Source organism: Castor canadensis, chromosome X (assembly GCF_047511655.1).
Source record: "Castor canadensis chromosome X, mCasCan1.hap1v2, whole genome shotgun sequence".
In the NCBI taxonomy this organism is placed as follows: domain Eukaryota; kingdom Metazoa; phylum Chordata; class Mammalia; order Rodentia; family Castoridae; genus Castor; species Castor canadensis.
In genome coordinates, this window is record NC_133405.1 from 1726649 (window position 1) to 1740607 (window position 13959).

A 13959-nucleotide genomic window follows, 5' to 3' on the forward strand; every position below is an offset into this window, starting at 1 on the left:
CACGCCCTCCTCCGCCCCCCCACCCCCCCCACCCCGGACTCAGAGAAGAGGGATGACCACGCAGCTTAAAGAAGCGGCCCTCGCCTTCCCGCCAAGGCTCCGCCCTGCCTCGCCCCTGCGCGTCGGGAGCGCCAGAAGCGCCACCGCCGGCTGCGAGGCGTTACTTCTTCTCAAGTCCTTGGCAACAGGCCCTCGACTCGGGGGCGGGGCGGGAAGCAGCCGTGGGCGGGGCCTCCGGGGGCCTCGCGAGGACTTGTGGGCGGGGCGCGATGGACGCTTCCGGTTTCCGGCCGTGGGAAGAGGTGGGGCCCGGCCTGTGGTGAGAGAGTTTGGTGGCTGCGGCTAGGCGTGCGCGGTGACTGGAGAAACTCGGTGAGCGGCGTCTGTGTTCAGGGCTGGGCTTCCAGGCCTGTGAGGTCCCCCTCAGCCCTTCGACGAGGGAAGGGGGCGAGTAGTGCCGCCGAGAGACTAGAGGTTGTAGGGAATCTCGGGGCCCAGGGCCGACCCGGGAAGGTGGAGCTGGGCCGGACTGAGGAGATTGGGGCGGCGGCGAGTGGAGCTGGGTCTTGGTGGCGCGAGGGACGTTTGCTAGGGTGTGCGGAAGTGGTGAAGTTTCCCGCCCTCCCGGGAGCTGCGGGAGTGGGCCTTTCGATGGTGTGCCCGGCTAGGACCACGCGGGGTCCTCGGTGCCTCCTGTGTGGTTCTCGAGCTCGATACCGTTGTGGCCCACCAGGGCTATTTGAAGGGCTCCTCTGGCTTCCGAGGAGACTTGCTTGTTCTAGAACTTTCTCTGGATGAGGCCTTGAGGTACTCAGTTGAGACCTGCATTTGCTCTTGGCCCGGACTCCTCTCCTCTAGGAGTCGCTCTTGTGGGCTTTTCCAGGTAACTTCGAGGCCTCCTGCCTCATGGACGGCAGAAGGAGCCCTCAGGTCTTTTTAGCTCCGGAAAACAGCCCCAGAGGGAGACTGCTGGCTTTTTCTCTGTGGGTTGGAAGGGCCTCCTAGTCTCGGCGGAGGCGGGGGCATGGGCGCGGCCGGCGGCTGCCTTTTTACTGAAGTCCTGTGGGTCTGGGGCCTACTGTAGCAGGGATTGACAGACGCCCACGCCCTGCCCCAGAACACTGCTTGCCTGGGAAGGGAGCCTGGTGGGTGCTGACTTCCTCCTTTTCATGTACTGTTCTTTTTTTTTTTTTTTTTTCTCGGTGGTACTGGGGTTTGAATTCAGGGCTTCATGCTTGCTAAGCAGGCGTTCTACCACTTGAGCCACTCCACCAGCCCTCATGTACTGTTCTTTTATAAAAAAAACACTTTCTTAAACAGGCCTAAGGAGTCTATTCCACTGGGAAAAGGAGTCATCAAAAAAGGTGGCTATAGATGTGTTCGCACACATGCTGGAGGGCAGCAAGTAACTATCTCAGTAAATGGAAGTTTGTTGGCTGTTCAATCCCATTGGCTAGGTGGCCCTGCCTGATTAAGCCCTGGTTCAGTCAGTGCTTCAAAGACTCTGAAGCTGGTGGGGTCCAGGGTGAAGAGAGGCAGCCTCAGTCTCCCCCTGAACTGGATGTCGGTGGCCGCCTAGCTCCTCTGACTCCTCTTGTTTCCTCTATGCTTTGCCAGGATACAAGCTCACATCTCTATTGGAAACCTGCTAGCCACAAGATGAGTCTGCAGTGGACTGCAGTTGCCACCTTCCTCTATGCAGAGGTCTTTGCTGTGTTGCTTCTCTGCATTCCCTTCATTTCTCCCAAAAGGTATGGCCTATGGAGCAAGCAGGCAAGCAAATGGGAGGGTACATATCTTGGAGCCTTTTAGCCTGTGTGTGCAGAGTTCATGAATCTTGAAATTGGGGCCAGATGGAAATAGGTAGAACCTGTCTAGGGGTGGGGTGGGGTGGGTAGGAGTATGTTTATTATTGCCAACATTCTACCTCATTTTGCTTTGTCACATCTGCCCGAGTTCCTTTCCTGTGCACCCTGCCTTCTGGTCTTCAGAATGCCCTCAAAGGGAGAGGATCTCTTCAAAGTTCTGGGAACAATGATGCCTTCCTGCCTACCTTTGGGCCTCAGGGGTGTGAGGGATGGATGTGTGGGATCCGGAACATTTGCACCACTGGGTCACATTGTTGCTGATTTGCTGACTTCTGTCCTCCTAACTAGCTCCACTAGCATTGCGTAGTAGCCTCATGAGCATTACTCGGCCTATGAAGGATGAAGCCATATTTCCTTTTAAAGAACAGAGGACCTGTTAAAAGATACTTGGAAATTAATTTTAATTATACTTGATATATAAACACATCATCCCTGTTTGTTAGGTTGTTGTAAATAAGGCTGTGTTGCCACAAATATAACGCTACCTGAGGAATATTCTTGCCAAAAACCAAATCTGTTTTTTTTTAGGGGGAGGAGTGGGACTGGGGTTTGAACTCAGGGTCTTGTGCTTCCTAAGCAGGTGTTCTACCACTTGAGCCATGCCTCTAGCCTATTAAACACTTTTTCTTTTTTTTGGCAGCACTGGGGTTTGAACTTGGGGCCTCACACTTGCTAGCAGGTGCTCTCACTGCTTGAGCCACTCTGCCAGCCCTTTTTTGTGATGAGTTTTTTTGAAATAGGGTCTGGGGAACTCTTTGCCCGGGAATGGCTTCAAACCATGATCCTCCTGATCTTGCCTTCTGAGTAGCTAGGATTACGAATGTGAACCACCAGCCCTCGGCTTATTAAACACTCTTGAGTGGAAAATTATAAGCAGCCAACTTTGTATATGCCCTTTGGCCACTGGAGAAGAGTGCCAGTCTGGCTTTGCATTCTGCTCAGGGCCTGGATCCCAGGTGTGTTGTACATTTTCTTCAGCCCCTAGGCTTTTCATCTTGTCCTTTACAGATGGCAGAAGATTTTCAAGTCCCGCCTGGTGGAGTTGGTAGTGACCTACGGCAACACCTTCTTTGTGGTTCTCATTGTCATCCTTGTGCTGCTGGTCATTGGTGAGTGAGCTGGGATGGGGGTAGCTACCTGGTTTAGGCCTCATGCTGTCACCTCTGTTGGAAAGTTCTGTGCCAGGTTTGTATGTATGGAGAACAACTTTGAAATTGAACATAGAAAGTTAAAGTTCCCTGTAATCCCACGGGCAACCATGGAATACTTTGTTGTACATTGAAATATTTATAGCACTGGGACTGTATATACAGTTTTGGATTGGGCTTTTTCTACCATCTGTACTTCAGATATCTTTTTTTGTTTAAAAAAATAATGCATAGTACTTTCTCATGGTTATACCATAGTGTAATTCCCTCTTTATAGGCATCCTTGTATCATTACACATTTATGCAAATGCTTCTGTGGGATAAATTTACAGTGGTGAAATTGCTGAACCCCAGGGTATGAACATTTTAGTATGCTGTACCAGTTTATATCCTGCTTGCAGTGTTTGAGAGTACTTGCTTCATGGCCCAGATTTAACATAAAGATACCAGGAAGGACAGGCATATTTTTTGTAATGCAAGATGAGCTTCAAAACCGAAGTAATCCCAAACTGGAAATTACAAACCAAGTAATATGTAAAAAGTGATATCTTGTCCTTCTCACGTGGAAGTCTTCTTCAGGTAGATATTTATGTAGGCTAAAAAAATACTGTCTCAGGATAAGTGGGGAAAAGCAGAAGGTACACTATGTTTCCATTTGTACAGTACAGATGGATTTTTCTGTAGACGTATTATTAAACTAGAGTCCTGTGCGACTGAGAGTGGCTCTTGTGGGAGCAGAGGCTGTTCACTTGTTCAACAGTTGCTTGATTTCCTACTATGTGCTCAGAATTTTGTTAGGCCCTTGGGGATCTAGTGAAAAAGACTTATCATACAGTTTGTAGTAGTTTAGTCTGGGGAAGACGGACAAGCGACACATATTTGATAACTTCAGAGAGAGATGTGTGTTACAAAGCAGGTAATACAGGAAGATGACACTAACAGTGACTTTAGATCAGGTGGCCACATAACTTATCGTATACCTTACTGGGTAGATGGCATTTTTCCCTTCCTATATTTATGCTATGTTTGAACTTTTTTTTCTTTTGGGTAGGACTGGGGTTTGAACTCAGGGCTGGTGCTCTACCACTTAAGCCACACTCACAGCCCATGTTTGAGCTTTTATTTATTTTTTTTGTCGACTGGGGTTTGAACTCAGGGCCTACCCCTCGAGGTATTCCACCAGCCCTTTTTTGTGATGAGTTTTTTCGAGATAGGGTCTCACAAACTATGTGCCTTGGGCTGGCTTTGAACTGTGATCCTCCTGTTCTCTGCTTCCTGAGTAGCTAGGATTACAGACATGAACCACTGGCGCCTGGCATGAATTTTTTTTCTAGTCAAATAAAACACAAATGATTAAATGATACAGTTTAGGAATCCTTGCCTCCTATGCACCCATGTCTTATGAGCAGGTCTTGTGAGTATTCCACAAATAAGACCTCCATCTAACTAGTGCCGTGGCTGGTGGCCTGACTTGAGAGAAGAATAAGTTGAAGTTGGGGGCACCATGGGAAAGGGATGCTGCCTCTGTTGCCAGCAATAATACCTCAGCTTTCGTTAGCATCTTGTTTGTTTTTTTTTCCAGTATTGGGTGTTGAACTCAGGGCCTCACATGTGCTAGGCAGGTGCTCTACCACTTGAGCCACTCTGCCAGCTTATTAGTTAGCATCTTGAAGTGTAGAGCAAGCGCATGGTCTGGGTAGAATGGGGCAAGGATTGATATGTGAAAAGCTAGAGGAGAAGGTCTGAGGACAGGAGCTTTTTTTGGAAGGGAGGGCAGTACTGGGGTTTGAACTCAGGGCTTCATGCTTGCTAGATAGGCACTCTCCCACTTCAACTATGTTCCCCAGCCCTTGGGCAGGAGCTTTTGATAAAGCCTCCCACAAGGGGTGTGAGTATAGAAGAAGTAATAACTAGGAAGACACATTTGAAGGCAGCCTGCCCATCTCATGCTACCTGTTTTGCTTGCCCAACGGACAGCTAAATGTCTGTCTCCTCTGCTCTGCTGTAGATGCTGTACGCGAGATTCGAAAGTATGATGATGTGACAGAAAAAGTGAACCTCCAGAACAATCCTGGAGCCATGGAACATTTCCACATGAAGCTTTTCCGTGCCCAGAGGAATCTCTACATTGCTGGCTTTTCCTTGCTGCTGTCCTTGTGAGTGGGAAGGGACTGGGGCTGTGAACAGAGCCTGTTGCTAACCAGGAATATGGAGCTATGTGGGCTTGGTTTGCGCCTGTAGCTTAATTCCTCCTTAGTCTGCGGCCTGGACCCAGAGGCCCTGTTTATTTGGAGACCCTCATAGTTGCTTCCTGACCTCCAGAGGCAGCATGGAGAATAGAAAGGGGCTGACTGAATCCCAGAAGACCGGAATTCACTCCATGGTCTCATAGGGAAAATTTATTACCATCCTATGCTTTGCATATAGATTGAAATAAATGACAAAGACTTTCCCTTTCTCTGAGAGAAGACCTTTGGAGCCCAGCTTACAAGGAATTAACTCACTAGGGGCCTTTTGTATGTAATATAGAGTGCTTATCTAGGTAGAGTGGGCAGAAGCAGTGGGGATTAAGACCGATCTTGTCTCCGTGGCTTTCCCACGTTACGCTTCATGGTGCACTGGGTATTTCTGGTGATTTTTTGCAAGACGAGGGTGGCTAGTTGGGCAAGGGCAGACTAGTTAAAAGTGATTATTAGGGTCTGGAGCCCTGTTTGCTGCCTCCTGCTTCACACTGGGGTTTTGATCATGGGGCTGGCAGAGAAGTAGACGTAAGTTCAGGCTTAGAGCAGGTGGAGATATTGGAAAGATATCACTGCTGTGTGGTTCAGAAGTCAAGTATTTTAGTCCATTCATGCTATCGCAGCAAGATAACTGAGACTGGGTAAGTGATAAACAATGGAAATTTTTGTTTCTCACTGTTTATTTTTTGGCAGTACTGGATCTTGAACTCAGACCCTCACACTTGCTAGGCAGGCGCTCTGCAGGCCTTTTATAAGATGCTAATCCATTTGTGAGGGCAGAGTTCTCACAACTTAAGCACTTCCCAAAAGGCCCCACTTCTTAATATCTCCACAATGGGGATTGTATTTCAACACATGAATTTTGGTGGTGGTGGTGGGGGGTTACTCAGATGATAGCACCAAGTGAGTGTGTGGATTCTCAGACTGGGTTCACAGATGGTAATTCCCCACCTGGCTTTGTGCCCAAAGACTCAAGACAGTGCCGAAGGGATTCTTGTTCCCATAATCAGCTGTTATGTCCTGTTTCATTAGGCTTTAGGATGACTACCTATACTAGGTTTTAGCTTTTCAGGAAATAGCCTCAGTCAGGCAGATCTTGAACTTGCTGTGTCCAAGTTGGAGAGAGTCAGATGTGGAACTAGAAAAGGCAACTTGCTTTTAGTCTTTTATCTTTCCATCACTTTAGTATTTTAGTGTGCTGAGTCATCACTTGTGTGTGCTTTGTGGACAGGGACTGAAGATTTATAGAAAAAGAAATACCTTTTTTTTTTCTAGTGGTAGTGGGAATTGAACCCAGGGTGTCTCATGTCTGCTAAGGAAACACTCTACTACCAAACTACATCCCCAGCCTCTCTACTTTTTTATTATTATTTTACTAAAATTTTTTTTTGGCAGTATTGGAGTTGGATTGGAGCCTCATGTTTGTTCCACTTTAAAAACAAAACAAACAAACAAAAAAACTTGAAACCAAGGTATTGCTAAATTGTTCAGGCTAGTCTTAAGCTTGCCATCCTCCTGCCTCAGCCTCCTGAGTAGCTGGAATTACAGGCGTGTGCCATTGTGCTTGGCTCAAGGTAATGTATTTGGTCACAGATGTAATCTGTAAGCTTCCCATCCAGAAACTTGGGAAAGTCAGGAAGTGAGGATGGGAGGAGTTGACACACTTTCAATTTTTAGAGTTGTAGGAAGTTCTAAAAAAAATCTTGTCTGAGACTGAAAAAGGGAAATGTATTAAAGGATTAGGTCTCAAAAACAGGATTCTGAGTACAACTGCAAGTGAGCCAAGTGAGGAAGGAATCGAGACTACAGAGGAGAGGAAACTGAGGGAGGGTGCCCGTTAGTAAAGCATGTAGAGCTTTAAGAGTAGTATTTGAAGTGTGAGGCTCTGAGTTCAAACCACAGTACTGCCCCAAAAAAGGACTAGTATTTGTAGCTTAGTGGTACAAATACCACTAAGCTTCCTTAATATGTGTAAAGCACAGGATTCAATACGCCCATCAATGCAAAAAAAAAAAAAAAAAAAAGACTAGTATTGTTGGGCTGGGGTTGTAGCTTAGTGGTAGAGTGCCTAGCATGCATGTTCAAGGCCCTAGGTTCCATCCCCAGCACCCCAAAAAAAGATATGGAGAAGGTGAAAACCTACTGTGGGCAAGGATCTACGAGGGTGCCTAGCTTCAAATGAGGTAATGTCTGCTTAGACTTGATGAATTTATGTTCAAAAACTATTGAAATCAACTGTGGCTGGAATCGTTGCTGATTCTTGAGGCATTTCAAGGTGGGAGAGATGCTGAAAGGCTATAGACATGCCAGCTTCCCAGTTTCCAAAGGGAGAAAGTGGGTGAGGATATGACTAGAATGGGAGGATTTGACTTTATTCTCAAGCCGTGCTCTAGAAGGGATAGTTGTACGCTTTTGGAAGAGATGGGATTATTGGTAACAGCTATGAGTTCCTGGAGAAGTTCTGTCCGTCCTATTCTTGCCTTTTGTAGATCAAGTGTCAAAGGATTCTCAGCACAGTGTTTGTCAGGCTCTGAGTCTGTTCTTAAGGAGCAAATTCTGAAGTGTGGGCATGGCACAGTGTAGTTAGGTGTGATCCTACCTCGTGAGTGGCTCACTGCTTCCTTTTCCCTGCCTGGCCTGTTTCGTATTTATCTGCATGAAGACATGAACAGATGCTGGGAGAAATAGTCACTAGGAGGAATAGCAGGTAGGGTAGCCACCTTTTTGAGTCCTTAGCTGTCTAGACAGACTCGGTGCTGGGCCAACTGGAATGAGACTTGAATTTTTAATGGAGAGGCATAAATGCGCATAAATGTGAGTTTATCAAGGCCAGGGAAGACTGGAGTAAACAGGAACTTGGGCTTGGGGACTGTTGCAGCTCAGTATGAGTTAGTGGCAAAAGCTAATGGGCAGGGATAAGGGGTGTAGCTCAGTGATAGAGTACCTGCTTAGCATGGGTGAGGCTCTGGGTTAGATCCCTAGTACCTCTCAAAAAAAAAAAACCCCAAAATACGAAAAAACAAAACCAAAAAATGCTGGGTGCCTGTGGCTTACACCTTTAGTCCTAGCTGCTCAGGGTGCAGAGATCAGAAGGATCTTGGTTTGAAGCCAGCCCGGGCAAATAGTTCAAGAGACCCTATCGAAAAAAAAAAATCATAAAAAACGGGGCTGGTGGGGTGACTCGAGGTGTAGTCCCCGAGTTCAAGCCCCAGTACTGGAAAAAGACAAAACAAGAAAACCTTATATGCTGTTAGCACCCCTCAGTGAAGCCTAGGGCTGCTAGGAGGGAGGCACAAGTCCTGCTAGGCTTGCTGTTAGTCAGATGCTACCTGGAGTGCTGCTTTGGGGTCACCACCTTTTGAAAGTTGCCAGCAAACTGCATGCTACTTCAGGGGCATAGTAGCGGTAGCAGATGTGCTAGCACTTGCTCCCCACAGACTATGGCTTCTAAGTCCTTTACTTTCCTGACTCTTTTTTGCTTCTAGAAAGATACCTCCAGGTCAGGTGCTGCAGGTATTATCTGACCATGCCAGGGGACAGTGGTCGGACCTCCCTTCTTCTGTGGCTTTGGGGTGGCTAGACTGCTAAGTGAATGGGTATGTGCTCAGTACAGTCCTCTCTGTGTGCATTACTGTAGGCCAAAATGGTCAGGTTAATTTCTGTAGGCTGCCTTTTTTTTTTTTTTTTTAAACATTGACGTATATTCATACATGGCTTAATGACAGGGACATGTTCTGAAAATGTATAATTATGCAATTTTGTTGTGATAACATCATAGAGCACAATTACACAAACCTACATTGAACAGCCTACTGTATACCTAGGCTCTATGGTATAGCCTATTGCTTCTAGGATGCAAGTCTGTATACAGCTGGCATGCTACAGGCAACTGTAACACAGTGACAAGTACTTGTATATCTCAGCATTGGAAAGATAAAGGACTGGGGTGTAGTTCAGTGGTAGAGCATTTGCCTGCATGCAGGACCCTGGGTTCAGTTCTCAGCAATGTAAAAAATGTTGACTAGAAAAGGTACAAAATGATTTAAAAAAAAAAAAAAAAACAACTACATTTGTGTAAGGTACATACCCTGAATGGAGCTTGCTGAGCAGTTGCTCTGGGTGAGTTGGTGAGTGAATGTGAAGGCCTAGGACTCTACAATACGTGACTGTAGACTCTGAACTCCTGCATTCTTAGGCTATGTTACATTTATGAAAAAAATTTTTCCTTCAATAATAAATGAGTTTTAGGTTCCTGTGACTTATAAACTTCTTTTTTGGTGGCAGTGGAGGAGTTGAACTCAGGGCCTTGTGCTTGCTATGCAGGCACATTCCCAGCCATGTAAACTTTTTAATTTTAACTTTTGACTCTTGGCATAAAACACAAATCCATTGTACAGCTACACAAAAATATTTTCTTACATACTTGTTATATTAAGCTTTTTTCTATTTAGGTTTGTTTTTGTTTTACATTTTAAACCTTTTTTTTTTTTTCCTTTTTGGCTGCACTGGCACTGGGGTTTGAACTTAGGGCCTCACCCTTGCTAGGCAGGCACTCTTACCCCTTGAGCCATTCCACCAGTCCCTTTTTTAAAAAAAATTTCATTTATTTATTTTTTTCTTCTATTTATATGTGCATACAATGTTTGGGTCATTTCGTCCCCCGTCCCCCTTTTTTGTGATGGGTTTTTCAAGATAGAATCTTGTGAACTATTTGCCTGGGGCTGGCTTTGAACCGTGATCCTCCTGATCTCTGACTCCTGAGTAGCTAGGATTACAGGCATGAGCTACTGGCACCTGGTTTAAACTTTTTCTTAAAAACTAAGACACAAGCTGGGCATGTGCTAGCACATCTATAATCCCAGCACTTGAGAGGCTGAGGCAGGAGGATCACTAGTTGAGGCCAGCCTGAGCTTCATAGTGAGACTGTCTCAAGTAAATGAAACAACAAAAAAGATAAACACAATCAGCCTAGGCTGACATGGGGACAGAATCATCAGCATCAATCAGTATCACTGTCTTCCACATCCTCATCTTGTCCCAGTGGAAGGCCTTGAGGGGCAATAACATGTACATAGCTGTCATCTTCTGTAATGACAATGCCTTCTTCTGGAACATCTCCTGAAGGTCCTACCTGAGGCTTTTCTTGAGGAAGTGTCACTTCCTTTAGAAATATGTCCATGGTGGTTTGCTTGGCTTTTTTTTTTTTTTTTCTTTTCATCATAGACTTGCTTGTAAAAAGACTGTACACTATGAATATTCCTCTTCATTAAAACCTTTTGGGTTTGGGGGCCAATGTTTTCAAAACTCTTCTTTTTTTTTTTTTAATGCTGGGGATTGAACCCAGAGCCTTTCACAAGCTAGGCATGTTAGGCATATGCTTGCCTCTGAACTACACTCCCAGCTCCACATTTTCAAATGATTTAAGGAACCTGTTAATCTGTACAAGCTTTTCTTTTTCTTTCTTTTTAAAATTTTTTTTTTTTTGCAGTACTGAGGCTTGAACTCAGGGCCTACACCTTGAGTCACCCCACAAGCCTGTTTTTGTGATGGGTTTTTTCGAGATAGGGTCTCAAAAACTATTTGCTTCAGGCTGGCTTCAAACCTTGATCCTCCTGATCTTTGCCTCTTGAGTGGCTAGGATTATAGGCGTGAGCCACCGGCACCTGGCTGTACAAGCTTCTGCTAAACCTTTATTTCACTACGAATTTTCTTGGGGATTCTTCCTTTTCTTCTCCTACAGTTTCCTTTCCTCTTACCTCTTTTTCAGCTATGAATGGAATTTTTCAGCTATAATCTCATGGGGGCCTCCATCATATCTGTGGTCCATCATTGACCAAAATGTTATATGGGGCATCACTGTAGTAAAAGTCACCATTTTTGGTGTACAGTTCTATGACTTTTATTTTTTTTTTTTGCCATGTGGGGGACAGCCAGTCTGGGCTGTGGGGCTGTGTAGTAGGCCAGTGCTCTACCACTGAGCTGTACCCATCTATGAGTTTTTGTTTGATTGGGGGTTTTTTTTGAGATAAGGTCTGACCTTGTAGCCTAGGCTGGCCTGGAATTCCTGATCCTCCTGTCTCAGCCTCCCGTGTTCTGGGATTACAGGTATGTGCCACCAACATCTGGTCATCTATGAGGTGGGTTTGTTTTTTTTTCTGGTTTTTTGTTTTGCAATACTAGGGTTTGAACTCAGGCCTTCATACTTGCTAGGCAGGTGCTCTACCACTTGAGCAACTCTGCTAGCTCATCTATGAGATTTCTTTGACAAATGTAGAGCATCAGGCAGTACCACAATCACGGTGCAGAATGGTTTCATTTCTAATCTAAATGGGTAGCTTCAAATAAAAGTAGTCCTCATTCAAAACATACAGTATTCCCAAAGTGATACACAGAGGTGGGAGAATGGAGTTCAGTTTGGGTGCACTGCTGCAATCTGCTCAGACAGTCCTGATTCTTTATCTGTAGTGTTGGCAGCCTTCCCCAGTTTGATAAGCATGTAAGGCTTACCTGATTCCCTTTTAAACAAGTTAGACAAGAGAAATAGCTGATTTCTCTTCTTGTTCAGATTGTTCAAACAGCCGCATTTGTCTTAACCTCTCTATCCTAGCTGAATGTCAGCTGTCTTGCTGTTCCTGTAGTACCCTCCTGTGGGTCCATCTAGTCACAAGGTGGGTCTTGTATGACATCTTAGAAAAGGACAGGGTGATCCTGGGGAATCAGTGTGGACTTACCAATTACCCACAAAAAAAAAATCTATTTAGTCATTTCTAGAGTTTTTTCCAGAAATATATACTCTCTAGTCTAGGCATCAGATCCTATGATGAATCTAAGCTGTGGCCCTTAGGAACTTTTGGGGTTTTTAAAATTTCTTTTTTTTTTTTTTTTTTTTTTTAGAGACAGGGTTTTGCTTTGTTGTCCAGGCTATTCTTTAACTCCTGGACTTAAGCAATCCTCTTGTCTTAGCTTCTTGAGTCATTAGGACTACAGGCATGTGCCGCTGTACCTTGGTTGAATTTCTGTTTTTTTGTGATTTCAGCCACAGAAATGTTCTTTACATACTTTAGATCTATACAACCCATGTGTCTTAACACTTAAAAAAAAAACCAAAACCATCCTTTTTATTGCTTCTTCCAAGTACAAAGTTATACCTGGTCATAAACAGGTATAGACAAACAAGCCCCATCCCCTGCCCAATTCTGTTGGGCTTGGAATGTAGCTCAGAAGTAGAGTGCTTGCCTAGCATGTGCAGTGCCCTGCTGGGTTCTAGCCCCAAGCACTGCCCAAAATAAGTCTTGTCCCTAGACATAACTAGATAATAATAGGAGTGGTTCTGAAGTTTTTAATCATTAACACTCTTCTTACAGTTCTTTGATTGTTTTACTCTGCTTGGACTAGCTTTTTTTTTTTTTGTAGTATTGGGGTTTGAACTCAGGGCCTCATATATGCTAGGCAGACACTCTACCACCTGACCCACTCTTCCCTAACTAGCATTTTTTGCCCAACCATATATCTTACTTAGCATTTTTTTCCAAATGACTGAAGCAGACCTTCCTCATTCTTGACATCTGTGTTAAGGTCCTCTGTTTGTGAGAGGACCAGCATTGGTATAGCCAATTCCCTACTTTTTAAAAATTTTTCTTTTTATTGAAATGGGGTTTTATTTTGTTTCCCATGCTGGTCTTGTGGGCTCAAGTGATCTTCCTGCCTCAGCCTCCCATATCTGGGACTACAGGTGTGTACTGCCGTGTCCTGCTAAAATTACTACTATGGAAAATTTTCCATTCCACCTCTGATTTCTAGCCTTCCGTCTCTATTATGTTCCCTTTATCCTTTCTCTTTCTCTAGTCATTGGAAACAGGCTGCTGGCACCTGGTGCCCTGGCACCTTACTGTACTAGGCATAGCCTGGGGCACAGGGCCTTGACTTATTGGGAGCACAGCCTCTCAGGCCACTAGATTTTCTACTACCAGCCTTGTTCTGTTCAGTCTGTCTACCATGCCCCAGCCAAGGGATCTTTCTGACATGTCACCTTGGGTATGAGGTTTGACACACACTTGTTTGGCGCTGTTATCCCAATGGTCTCTGCTTTGGCCTCTGCGTCATGAGACAGCCACATGGGTCTCCTTGGAGAGCCTCGCGTAATATGCCCCCTTCTCTGAGCATTTCTGGGACTGCTGCCTGGGACACTCCCCATTCTTCGTGGTACAGCCAAGGCCGCCGCCTCATCTTCTGGGCTTCCCTCTGGAGACTGCTCTGAGGCTCGCCTGAGCTGCTTACTGGCCCGGAAAACTATCTTGGGAAGTCCTGGCCCAGCACAGGAAACCCAGTGTCTTCCCCTTTGTACTGGTGAGCTTTATGCAGCCGAGGGGCCACCACATCCTTTGCTGACTGAACAGGCTGCCATTGGCCAGTGGTGACAGCTGTAGGTGCATGTCTGGGTTGAACTTGTCAAACTGCCGTGCTAGACATTTCATCTGATTTTATTTTTTGGTGGGATGAGGTTTGGACTCGGCTTTGTGCTTGCAAAGCAGGCACTCTACTGCTTGAGCCACATCTCCAGGCCATTTTGCTCTGGTTATTTTGAAGACAGAGTCTTGCGAATTATTTGCGCAGGCTGACCTCGACCTACAATCCTCCTGCTCTCAGCCTCCCAAGCAACTAGGATTACAGGTGGGGGCCACTGGTGCCCAGCATGCTAGGCAA

At 45.6% G+C, this 13959-nt stretch overlaps 1 protein-coding gene across 2 annotated transcripts in view; it reads left to right on the forward strand.

Annotated features, from left to right (window-relative positions):
- Positions 1-13959, forward strand: part of Bcap31 (B cell receptor associated protein 31) — a 51847-nt gene that overhangs the window by 24901 nt on the left and 12987 nt on the right. The window contains exons 1-4 of one of the 2 annotated variants that reach the window (XM_020175923.2): positions 224-372; positions 1618-1751; positions 2877-2977; positions 5025-5172. In XM_020175923.2, coding sequence (XP_020031512.1) covers positions 1660-1751; positions 2877-2977; positions 5025-5172 — 341 coding nt within the window. In that variant the 5' untranslated portion in view covers positions 224-372; positions 1618-1659. Of the gene's footprint in view, positions 1-223; positions 373-1617; positions 1752-2876; positions 2978-5024; positions 5173-13959 lie in introns of those variants that run through there. The other variant, XM_074062770.1, reaches the window with a different exon arrangement.